At 36.6% G+C, this 13,183-nt stretch overlaps 1 protein-coding gene across 1 annotated transcript in view; it reads right to left on the reverse strand.

The window, feature by feature from the left end:
• Positions 1-5,057: 5,057 nt before the first annotated feature.
• The window catches only part of WASL (WASP like actin nucleation promoting factor), a 72,480-nt gene continuing 64,354 nt past the window's right edge, over positions 5,058-13,183 (reverse strand). The window contains exons 10-11 of the mRNA XM_023639587.2: positions 13,039-13,147; positions 5,058-7,695 (exon numbers count right to left, since the gene is read on the reverse strand). Coding sequence (XP_023495355.1) covers positions 7,634-7,695; positions 13,039-13,147 — 171 coding nt within the window. The 3' untranslated portion in view covers positions 5,058-7,633. The remainder of the gene's footprint in view (positions 7,696-13,038; positions 13,148-13,183) is intronic.

Genomic DNA, 13,183 nt, shown 5'->3' on the forward strand with positions numbered 1-13,183 from the left:
ACAAAACTCCTAAAGGATACACACATATTTCCTGTATCGTATCAGTGATTTAAACTGTCACCACATTCAGAGATAAATTATACAGCAATTCAATATTAACAATCCTGCATAAAACAGCCTGCAGTCACCAAAACTTTAAATCAGCTTATGTTTTCACCACTGAACCCACTGCCAGTCTTGTGGGTAATGACTACAAATGTAAGTCTTTTCCTTATCTTTTTCTGTTTTCCCCCAATTTTCTCATTAGATGCTGAGCATGCAGTCACGTAAACTTCCTAAGAATCATGACCTGTGGCTAAAAAGTTATTTCTCAATCTAAATGGAGTCAGACAAGAACTTGCAGGCTAATTCTTCCTCCTGGTACCTGGGCAAGTCTTTAATTAGCACAGGACAGGATGGTTGCATAAGTATATTTTATATACATCAATATACATAAATGCCCCTGCTCATGCACATGAACACGAAGATAATTTCTTAAACAACATTAAGTGGCTCCAAGGCTGGCATCTCCAGTGACCTGCTGGAGCAGACCTTGTGTTTTAGACAGGTTTGGAAGTGGCTCACATGGCCTCAGCCATTGGAACCCACACACGTGTATCTCCAACACTTAGCGCCAAGGTTCTTCCAGCCCTCTTTCCTTTTCCACCAACGCACATCTTTTTGCCATTCTTTCATAACCAGTCATCAGCACACCTTCTAGTCCTAATCCAACTGTGTCAAGATAATTTAACAAACTACAAAAGCCTGCTAAGGAGTTGGTGAGGGGTGGAGAAGCCTGATTCCTAATGGTTCTTACTATTATGTGGTCCATGAATTTCCTCTATTACCCTGATCTTCGAGATATTATTAGTACATGAAATGAGAGATTTGTTTTATTCTGGGGTCTACTTCCAACTTAAAGTAACAATAACCATTTGAAACAGTTTGGTTTAGTCTAGGACATTAGTATAACACTTGCATTCAAGTGCATTCACTTAGCTCTGAAAATAATCCGAGCATTTTTGAAGACTTCGGAACATGATATAGAAGAATATTTACTTAATGTTTCCGTTCCTTCTTGCTTTATTCACAAGTTCCCATTAATATTTAAGAAACGTATGTATTTGAAAGCTTTTTGGAGAAAATTCTCAAAAAGATTCCTTCACAGTTTTTACGATACATCCCTACCCTCAATTTGTGGAAAATCTCATCAATGTAAAAATACAGCAATGATTTTCACATGCTGAAAGATACTCCAAAGTTTTATTATAATGTCCAGCAGTTTGCATGTGGGATCATTACTGCAATTCTAATTTATCACATATTACAAATCATGACCAAGATATGAAGACAGAGTTACATCTAAGTGTTAACCAGCCAGGCAGTGGAAAGAACACAACCACATTTTTTCCTAAAAGTTATCCTACCTTTTCCAACAATCCACTAAATCTCATTTGAGTTCAACTGTACATAACGATTAATGAAGTAAGAGTTACAGAATCAAAACTGAACTCAAATGCACAGTATATTTGCTTCTCCCTATCTCTCTTTTCCTAAGCTGACTATTGGAACAGTCAGCAGAACAACATTTGGTTTAATAATTTAGATAGTTGGGAAATGAAGAAACATATATGAAAGATACAGTAACTCTTATCAAACCAGTTTTTCTCTTGTTATGGGTTCTGGAAAACAAAGTGATGAATGTGCAAAGCAAACAGAAGGATGCTGACAGGGCTCAGGTGGTGCATAGAATTTCTCTCCTTGCACACAGTCTAACTGGCATAAACGATGTCAGGCTGACCCAAGGATGGTGGCTGTAAAACTTGTGGGCACTGGTGCAAATCTAAAGCAATCATCCAGCTCAGAATCCACTTGAACTTTCTAAACATCTTTAGGCAACATGTTATATAGCATACAGGCATTTAACCATGGCCAAAGCAAGGACCAGCTAAATAGAATCCTAAGGTACTCTATTTAGAGGTGGCTTGGAAAGAAAGTGGCTGCAATTCTAGAACTATGCTCATTAAATTATATTCTCTCAGAATTACCACAGTATTAATGTTAACTACATCACAACCTTCAGCACATATCCACAGCTAAGTTCAGAAAAGTCTTTAAAAAAAGAAACAAATATTTTGAATTTTCCATTTGAATGGTGTAGACTGAGCTTTACCTGAATATACAAGTAAGAAAGACTTGGCCCTTCTACGTTTACATCCTTGCTCAATAAACAAACAAAAACCAAATAACCTATTTCATCAGCTTCTTCCTAACTAGTTATCATCCTTCAAAATGGAGATTCTAATCCACTTCTTAACTTTACCTGCTGAGTGTTCCCGCAATCCCAACCTTAAAACAAAACTCTGCTTGCCAACACAATTCTATTTTCTGCCTCCTTAGATTCCTACCCTAGCAAACAAAAAGAAAAAAAAAAAGCCGATTTAAGGGGCTAGAGTTGTCTTACAGACAACTACAGAATCGAGACATCATGAACAGCTTGGTTTGTTTCCCTATAGTTAACTGGACATAATGCCTTTTTCTTTCCTTTTCCTTAATGTGTTTCTTTCAACACCACAACTAGATGCAAGTTTTATTTTCCTGCCTTTTTTCCAATAAGGATGAAGTACATGCAACTAAATTAGAACCTTCCCTCTCTCACTAATAGGGAAACCAGGAAGTTGGATTTAAAGCGTTCAGTTTGTCCTTGTGCTCCTTGGAAGAACTCCCGGTCTTTAAATTGACAGTGCAGCTGTTGACTGAAAATTATACAGAAAGATTAATACATTCTTAAACTAATTTTCTGTCAGGCAAGTTGACTGTAAGGATTTACAAAATACGTTTAAACAAGGCAATGCCCATTTACATTCATAAGAAACCAATGAAAATAATTTGTATGTAGAATAAGAAGTTCAATTTCGTTTCAACCCAGTACTAAATAACAGAAGTGTCCTGTGGTGACCGAATGCTTGGACAATGTAGGGTGACTGCCATCATTGAGCCAAAATATGATCACATGCGTCAGAGTCAGAGGCCCGCTCCTCAAAGCAGGCCAGCTTTCCCAGAGACAGGAACAGGACGCTGGTGGCTTCTATCAACACGCAGATGACACGTGAGAAAGGGTGAATTTTGTAGCCATAAATCTTTCAAAAACAAAGTAAATCTGCAATTTATCCATAATTTAAGAAAAATAGAGAAAACAGGTTAAGGCAGTATCAGGGTGCATGGAAAAGAGCAACTGAAATAGTCAGATCTGCCTTCTAATGTTAGCTCCTTTTAACTAACCTGCAGCAAGCCCCTCAATCACTTTGAATAGGGGTACCCTCGCCCGGAGTGAGAGTAGGCTTGATATAACTCGATGGTCTCCAACGGTCTTTCAGTCTTGAAGTATTTCATATCTAAGGAGGAAGGGGATCTCTCTTACTCCACTGTCATAGTTTAATGCCCATCACATATTTAGTCTTAATAAACAGTTGTTTAAATATGGTGATATTGATGCTTAAAAATTCTTAGACTTGATGAAAATCCTCACATCCAGCAATAACTAAGGTAAAACTGTATTTAGGTCAAGACATACCTATGAATTCAAGACAGAAGATAATGTCAATATGACACTGGAACTTCAAGTTCTATAATGCAATTTGATGATGCTAAAACTGCACTTCCTCTTACACAGAAAATAAAAGAAGAATCCTTACTAAGGTAAGTATAGGGAATTTTTGTGGTTGTTAAAAAATTAAGGGACCACTTCAAATTTACTAGAAATTCTCCAATACACAAATATCTGACTAAACTAAAAACCACCTATAAACTACTTTTATATTTTACTCAAAATAATTATGTGCTATTCGTATCTTGATTTGTCAGTCTTGATGGTGGTACACATAACTAGATTAGATTTACACTGGATTTGTGTGAAATTAAATACTGTTATCAGTAATTAGTATGACCACTGATATTTATTTCAAAGAAAAAAATAGCTACGGTTGATTTATCTAGACATGTTTTGTTATAAAGCCAAAATTTTCAAAGGGCTCCTTCATGGCAATGGAGGATACCATGGATCACATATGGAAGTTAACAGTCTTACCAATAACTGCAAAGTATGTTCCTCATATTTATAGCCAGTTTATTATATCTTTTCCCAGTAGCTTCACTAAAAAAGCAAAGTTTAAAAAAAAATCCATAAATAAGAGACCAAAAGATCACAAGAAAATGCTGTGTTCTGGAGGTAAGATGTGACAATGTCAAGTGTACAAAGTAAAATTTCTCAACTTTTTCATAAAGAATTTTCTATTCTACTATAAATAGGCTTTATCTCTATACTTGTCCTTTAAGAACTCCATTCCTAAAGCAGAGTAAGTTATTTCAGGAATTTCTCTGTTGATTAGATAAACATAATGTGACAAGCAATTCTGAGGCACTTAAAAATTCTTTTTTTTTAGTTTGGTTAATACATTCTTAAAAGTGTTCACATTTGTGCAACAGAAACAAATTTTTAATAGAACGCGTTATTCTTCAAATGTTTAAATTTGGCTAAAGCTCTTAGAAGGCATTTTGTAGCATCCTACGCAATGGATTCCATAACTCAGTTTAATCTTCAGACACCCACTTGTGCCAGGGCCAGCAGAAAGAAAACTCTTATTTATCAAAAACCGAGTTTCCTGTTTAAGCACCATTTTTGATACCATTTATTAGGAGCTTTTAAGTCCCACATGAATCGCTATATTTGGCTTTTACTGAAACTACCAGTAAACTCCAATATCATTCTGATTTAGGAAACTTCAACATTTTTGGTATGCAAGAGTTCCAGTTTGACCTTGCAATATGAACATTCTGTATCCCACAGCAGTGGCTTCCAGGGAAGCTGCTGAGCAGCTGTCACGTTTCCCAGCAGAACAGGGTGTAACATTCTTTTGGTCACCATGTTTATTTAATGGCACACTCTAACTCTCAGGGCATGCAGTCTGCTGAAAACTTCAACCATTATCATTCACTGCTGTGTACCCTTTACTATACTCTACATTTTTCTTACCCATTTTAATCTCAACAATAAATAAATAGACACACTATTTTATATATTCGGGTCAAATTAATTTTATTATGCTCCATGATGAATTGCCACCAGTGCAACATCCTATTCACTATACATTTCAAAAAAAAAATTCACATACTAAACAAAATTTCAGTTGATAAATGGAAATGAATGATTGAAAGTTTCTATGAATCTCATACATACAATATGTGGCTAGCTGAAATTGTCTATCACGTAGCATTTAGATATAAAAAGCCTCATGCTAGTTTGTTAAATGCGAAGGCTACCAGACATCATTTAGCTGGAGTATACACGGGAGGCCTTCCGACAATGCACAGGTATAGTGCTGCCCACAGCGCAAGGTGGTGGAGGATGGACACATGCAACCTTTGCATCTAAGTGGATTTAGTCTTCATGCCTGGACTGAACCCCACAGCTGCTGTGTTTCAAGCAATAGTAATTTAGACTTTGTGCAACAGCAAACAGTGTTTTTTTTCTTTAAGAAGAAAGAATAAACTCAATTAGCTTTGGCAAATTTTATACCCATCTTACACGTTTAAAATTGTGTTTCCAACTCAAAGAATTGATATCCTCTGCTTGGAGCAGCTTCTGATAAACATTTATCATACCAAAGTTAGCTGGAAAACCCTGAATTCCTTGGCCAAAAGTTAAGAGAGATTGTAAATTGGCATTACTGTAAAGATATTTCTAGGATATTTAAAATGTTTTTTATAATGTCAAAAAGAAAAAAATGGAAAATGTTTAATATTACTTAAAATAATTACAATGTTCTATTTACCATTTGCACAAATTCCTAATTTCATTGGTTAGTAGTTGTCCAGACTCATCCACACCAGACCCACTGAGCTCAAGCCACAGTAAAAATTAGAGTAAGCAGAAAAAGGTTTCCAGCAGCAGAGGGCACTGTTTTTTGCAAGAAACAAAAAGTCTAGAATCTTTCCCATGTGCTTAAATTACTCTTGCAAGAAAGGTAGCATTCGTTGAATAACTTAACTATTTGACTGCACCACTTACTGCTTTCAGCAACAGAACCTTTCAAATTATTTCTTCTGATAACTAGATGCATGATCACTAGAGATTATGTGATAACTGTTAAAATTCAAGCCACATCTTGCAGGTCCAGCCTGTCAAGATCATGCCAATACTAGATTTTGGTCGGTATAATTCTAGAGAGCTTAATTTTTAGTTGGATATTGTGACTACAGTAATGAAATACATTTGGAACTACATTCTGCATATGACTCAATGTGAGAAAAATACGTGTCTGTATTTAAATCAGATCATTTTTCTACCTAAAGTTTAAAGTAGGTAGGTATGATAATTAGCACTATAAATATGAGACAACCACCTTTAGGCAGATTAGTGTATTGTAGAGAGGCAAGGAAACCCTAATTTTAACATATTATTTAGTATACATAACAAATGTGCAGTTTGTAAAGTTTTATTTTTTTTAAGAAAATCTATCATTCGGTTATGTGTACCAAGAAATCTGTCATTGGGACAACCAATCTTGTAAGAAAAATGTAACCCTTTCACCTGACATTTGACAAAAAACTTGAGTAAATATCAAAATTAAAATTAAAAAAAGCATAACAGGTTCAGCATTACAGTGTTTACCTTTATCAACTAGATTAGATTTTTATGGTTGGTATTTCTGAATACCTCAATCCATACAAACTGCAAAATAAAAATACTTAATTCCACATCATTTTCATAATGTTCTGATTCTTATAGTATATTTAGTCAAATACTGGAGTAACTATAATGTATAGCCTCCTTCAGTTCATGTAGAATGAAATTACCCCCATAACCCCCAAACTCAAACAACTTAAATAACATTTGTTTCAGAATAATACCAAAAATACTTACAAAATTTTTGCCAAAAAGCCTGCCACATTTGCTATAGCATAAAAATAACTTCAGTCAAGTACAGGTAGGTAAGGGCTCCTGATGATTCTAGCCTCCAAACACCACTGCTGCTCATGAACAGGCGATACTGCTTTGAGAGGTGTGTACTGATTTCCCCAACTAGAATCTCCGTAGTGATTTCATGTAGAGCGTATTGCTAAAATTTGAGAAACTGCATCAATGTAGTGATGTGTAGAGAACTGTGCAATGTATCAGCTTCAACATTCATGTAGCATTGTGTTCAAAATGAAGGGGCTAAATAATCTAAGGTCTGCATCACTTAAAAAAGAAGGTAGTGCTATACTAGATTTTAATAAGAAAATTTAGGTACAGAAAAAGTAGGGTATGAAAATAGTGTTTTCCTTCTGGCATTATAACTAAATTACATTAAGGTTCTTGTCAGTCTCACATATAATATTTAAACTCCCTTGTTGATGGAATGAAAAATATTCACAAATTAAGTGAGCATCCTGGTGTAAACTTGCACACAATAACAGGGAGTAGCTTTGTAGAGGATTATGACAAACCTTTACAGATTAAATGAGGTATTGCACAGATTAATAAAAAAAAGCAAAAAAGGCAACAAAAATATACAGCAAATTGGTAGAACATTTACATGATAATTTTACAGAACCCATAGACAGAAAGTAGTGTTTAGTATTTCACCTTAAAAATATATATATAATATATAGATCAGTCTTCCCATTCATCATCATCCTCAAAATCTTCTTCATCATCTTCATCCTCATCTTCATCTAGAAGAAAATCATCAAGACAATTAAAACATGTATAAATAAAATATTACATATTTCTTGGGTGATTTCCCCAATTACTCAACTTCTGAAACACAAAACATTTGATGCCTAGAGGAATCTAGTTACTAAGATAGCTTAAAATGAAGCTAATAAAATACATCTAAAGAAAGTGATGGTGAGTTGAAGATTAGAACAGGAGTCAGAAGACTTAGGTTCTAGTCTCAGCATCTACGGTACAAATTTCAACCTGTGGGTTTCTTTAGGTGTAAAATCACATTTAGGTTGGCCTCTCTGGATTTCAGATTCACATATCGCAAATCCAACCGTCTTCCTGTATTCTTCACTTCTAAAGTTTTATCTCCTTCTCCAACCTGCTGCTCCCCCTTCACACTAGTTTGCCCCCTCACTTAACGGCCTTTCCACTCTCAGGTGGTTGGGCCAAAAACCTAGAAATTATTACTGATTCCTCTGTTTTCACCATCCCTCCTATCCAATCCATCAAGAACGCTCCTTTTCACCAATCCCACTGCTATTCCCACACCACTATCAGATTTTGCTTGGATTATTGCAACTCTATAGTTCATTTGCCTCAGAGCAAATGAAGTGATATTTACATTCTAAGTTTTAAAAATATGTTTCTATACTACTTTAAATCCTCCAGTGGCTGACCACTGTTATTTGAATACAACCTGATGTGTTACCTTACTCCACAAGACCCTACATGATTTGCCTTGTTACTGTCTCCCCACCTTATTCAACTCATCTCATAACGCCCTTTTCTCCAATTCGCCCTGTTTTTGTTCCTCAAACATGCCAAGCTTATTCTTGTTTTAGAGCTTTTGTAGGAGCTATTCCTTCTGTCTGGCTGAGTCTTCTCATCATTTATGTTCATACAAAAACCACTTCCTCGGAGAGGGCTTTCCTGACCACCCTATGTAAAGTACAATCCTCCCCCACAATCAGTAATCGTCCCATTTTATTTTCCTCATAACACTCAGCACTACCTGAAATTCTTATATTTTGTTTACAGGTTTACTGTCTTCCTCTAGACTATAAACTCCATGACAGCAGAAACTTTGCCTGTCTTACCTATCACTGAATCCTTGGCATCAGAACAGTGCTTCACAGAAGCTGATCAACAGTCGTTGAGTGAATGAATAAATATTTAGATGTCACAAATTCAATGAACATCCATCTATATTATGCCAATTTTCCATAAGTACTAACCTTTTAAAAACTACACACCTCATAAAACACATGAAGGCTAAGTTCATAAAGTGAGATAGTAGCTGAGCAATTGCACTTGATAATGCTTTAGTAGAGAGCCAATGAAAACTGAATATGTGACATACATGTGGGCTAGAGGTACAGAAGACAGAACGATCTTTGTCTTCCTATAAAACAGATTGTTAGAAAGCTTCTACATAGAAGCAGTTGAGCTCTAGTATTAGAACTTGGAAATTAACAGAAGCCAAAGAGGTGCAAAGATACTTTCCCTTAGCCCCAAACTAAGTTTTTACTTTTATAATAATAACGGTAATTTTTTACTTAATTTAGCTGGATGATCAGCTCTAAACTGTTACAGAATTAATCTGGAAAGGAGCTCAATCAACTTTATGTTACCCTCTGTGTTTACTTTTCTAGTAAGAGAAACAATCTGCTATCCAACGCTTTTGCTAGATGCACTTAAGAGAAATCACCTGGAGGAAGGCATAAGTATGCCTGCATTTATGGAGTGACAAAGATAGGCATTTATTAGCATCCATGGTGAGAAGGAAGTAGTAGCTAAGACTTCCATCATCAGGAATAATAGCTAAAAGAAATGGGTCCAAAAATGAGTAAAAAATCCCCATGTTACATCCACTCATTATATCAGCATGGCTATCACATAATGTTAACCACATCTTTTAAAAAAAAACTTACTCTAGGATAATATTAAGCAGAATCCATAGGCTTCATGACAGAATGTTTTCTCATGATCACATATTTCACAGTAACCTTACCTTTCCCTCATTTGACCAGAAGAAGGACCTTTATTAAACTCTTTGACATTAACAGCTATTAAGATTCTTCCTGAGCATGGGAATTTCCCATATCTGAAGTTATCTTTTCTTTCTTTTTCTATTCAGCCTGAACTTCAAAGAGGTTAGTCACTTGAATTTACTCTACATCTTAATTCACTTGCCATCCAAGCTTCTGCCACGTGGCTTGACAGTTCAATAATGTTCTCCTTTGTGACAGTCACTGTATTTACTCAGTGATATACTTATTGATGGATGAGCGATTTTTTCCTGTCCTCAAGTGTCTTGAGTGGTGTTGAGATGTATAAATGAATAAACTGAGACTTACTATTGATGTTCAAATTATTGCTGAATATTATCTGACACTGAACCAGGTTGTAAAGGTGGAGTCAGGAAATATTCTACCAAAAATTATTAATTTAAGTAATCATATTTTTTATAGTATTGTTAATATCAATTGCTATGTTTTGAAAGAATACTTGAGCTAACTTCCTAGCACCAAACAGGTCAGAATGTCATGTTTTTCAAGAGGAAAATTTGGTCATCTGCTGATTAGAATAATGTAAACTAGGAGAGGAGTGCTTTCTAAATAAACATCCAGAGAATTAAAAAAGTCTAGGAAAACAAAGGTCCCTTTAATGACTGTTTTTTTTTTAAAAGATTTTATTTCTTCCTTTTTCTCCCCAAAGCCCCCCAGTACATAGTTGCATACTCTTCGTTGTGGGTCCTTCTAGTTGTGGCACGTGGGACGCCGCCCCAGCGTGGCTCGACGAGCAGCGCCATGTCCGCGCCCAGGATTCGAACCAACGAAACACTGGGCCGCTTGCAGCGGAGCGCGCGAACTTAACCACTTGGCCACGGGGCCAGCCCCCTTTAATGACTGTTTTTAAAAAAAAGTTGTAAAAACTACAACTGACATATTGTTCAGCTACAATTCCAGTTATAATCCCAACGATAGGCAGGAACCTCATCAACACTAAGCCATAAAGGAAACAGAGTAGGCAGTCCCAAAACCCAGTCTCCCTTTCTACCCTCCCTATTCTCTCTTGAACCCACTGACATTGCTCTTCCCAGGTTCCCAATGACCTACTGTTACTAAAGCTAGAGCTCAATTCCCTGTTCTCATTTTCTTGACAGTCAGACACATTTGACCAAGATGATCACCCTATTCTCCTTCAAAAATATCTCATCTGGCTTCTAAGATACCTTATCAGACCTTTTTTATTTACATCCACTTCTCTGCTAATCTCATCCAGTTCCATAACTTTAAATACCACCTATATCTTAAAGACATGCAAATTTATACTAACAGTCCAGACCACTCCCCTGAATTCCAGACTCATAACCAAATGCCCACTCAACACCTACATTTGCATTTTTTTTTTTAAAGATTTTATTTTTTTCCTTTTTTTCCCCAAAGCCCCCCGGTACATAGTTGTATATTCTTTGTTGTGGGTCCTTCTAGTTGTGGCATGTGGGACGCTGCCTCAGCGTAGTTTGATGAGCAGTGCCATGTCCGCGCCCAGGATTCGAACCAACGAAACACTGGGCCGCCTGCAGCGGAGCGCGCGAACTTAACCACTCGGCCACGGGGCCAGCCCCTACGTTTGCATTTTTAATAAATATCTCATTTAATATGTACAAAACCAAATTCTTCATCCTTCCTCTCCAACCTGTTGCTCCTCCTAAATCTTTTCCCATTCTGTTAATGAAAATTTCACCCTTTCAGTTGCTCAGGTCAAAAATCTCGAGTCATCCTACAGTTCTCTCCTTTTTTCAAACCTCACGTTCAAACCATCAGCAAACCCAGTCATCTCCTCATTCAGAACATAACGAGTGTCCAAGCACTTCTCACTGACGCTTCCAACCTGATTCAAACCTCCATCCTCTCTTGCTTGGGTCCTTGCCACTCCTCTGCTAAGAACCCCCTCCCGGGGCTTCCCCTCACCCTCATGGCCTCCAAAGCCTTGCTACTGCCCCCTACTACACCTCTCGTACATCATTCCTCTACTCTTTCCTGCCCTCCCTTAGTCTAGCCATACTGACCTCATCATGGCTCCTCAACCTAAGGGACTTTGCCCTTGCTGTTCCTGCCACCTGAACACATTTTGCCAGTTTTCTACACGGTTCACTTCCTGAACTCCTTCTGGTCTTTTCTCAAATATCACCTCAGTCAGATCTCATCATCCTATTTCAAAATGAACTTCCCTCCCAAAAACTATAACTCCCTATATTTCCCTTTTCTGCTTAATTTTTATCCTTAGTACATATCACCATTTAACATACCATTTTCCTAATTTATTTTATTTACTGTTTGTGTCTCGCTAGAATGCATGCTCCATGAAGGCAGGGATTTTTGTTGCGTTTTTATTTTATAATTATTCCACAATAAATATTTGTGGACTGAATAAGCCTACTCTATCTTTGTAACACAGTATGAGAACAAAATATGCCTATTTAAGGAAAACAAATGTTGCTCAAGAATCTGAGATACCCACATCCATAGAGAAACAAATAGAAGGAAAATAACATTTACTGAGCACCTATTATGTGCTAGGTAATCTCGTTAGCTATGTATTTTATTTAATCTTCACATCAATCATACAAGTGATGAATTCTCTCCATGTTACAAATAAGAAAACTGAGGTCCTTTGAGAGTAAATAATAGATTTAATAAGAACAAAGATCTGATTCTAGCACATTATGCTGGAGAAGCTCTTCAATAAACCTCAACTACTGCATCAGCAAAACTCATATTCTTGCTCTTTTTCACAAGAAGTATCCATTTACATGGTGGTGTGCACATGCTTAAAAACCACCTCAGAACAGGTACTAGTTTATTCAAATAAACCTTTTTGGAAATGACCAAAAAAGGCGGGGAGGGAGAGGTGGAAGCTTAAGGATTCTTTAGCAAACTTCAGAAACAGTGTAAATCATCTAATTTCTCAGCCCTAACTCTCACAACAAATCAGGGAAATCTCTCGAATTTCTTATGTCACAGGGATGAGATCCAAGAATCTCAAGGCTTATTGTTTGCCAGGCATTTGATTAGTATTTTCCAGTATAGGAAATGAAATTGCCATTTTCCAAAGTTGTCCTTCCAAGGTATGGTTATGGCTGTGGTGTCCTGGCATCCATTAAGCTTCAGATAGACTAGTCACAGTAGCAACAACTTTTAAAAATACGCCCTAGAATTCACATCAATAAGTTATTCAATAGCGGGGAAAAGCCAGCAAAGACTGAGCCATGAAATAAAGAGAAAAATAGTAGAACTCAAATATTCAAATCTATTAAATATATACATATACACATGCAAATATACCTGAAGAATGAATGGCTTTGCTCCTTTTCTGCATCACTTCCATTAATGCACCCACAATTCCTGAAGTGGGTGCAGGTGTCGGTGGTGTAGACTCTTGGCCATCAGATACCTTGAAAAAGAATGTTAGCAAAATTCAGTAATAAAT

Source organism: Equus caballus, chromosome 4 (assembly GCF_041296265.1).
Source record: "Equus caballus isolate H_3958 breed thoroughbred chromosome 4, TB-T2T, whole genome shotgun sequence".
NCBI classification, from domain to species: Eukaryota; Metazoa; Chordata; class Mammalia; order Perissodactyla; family Equidae; genus Equus; species Equus caballus.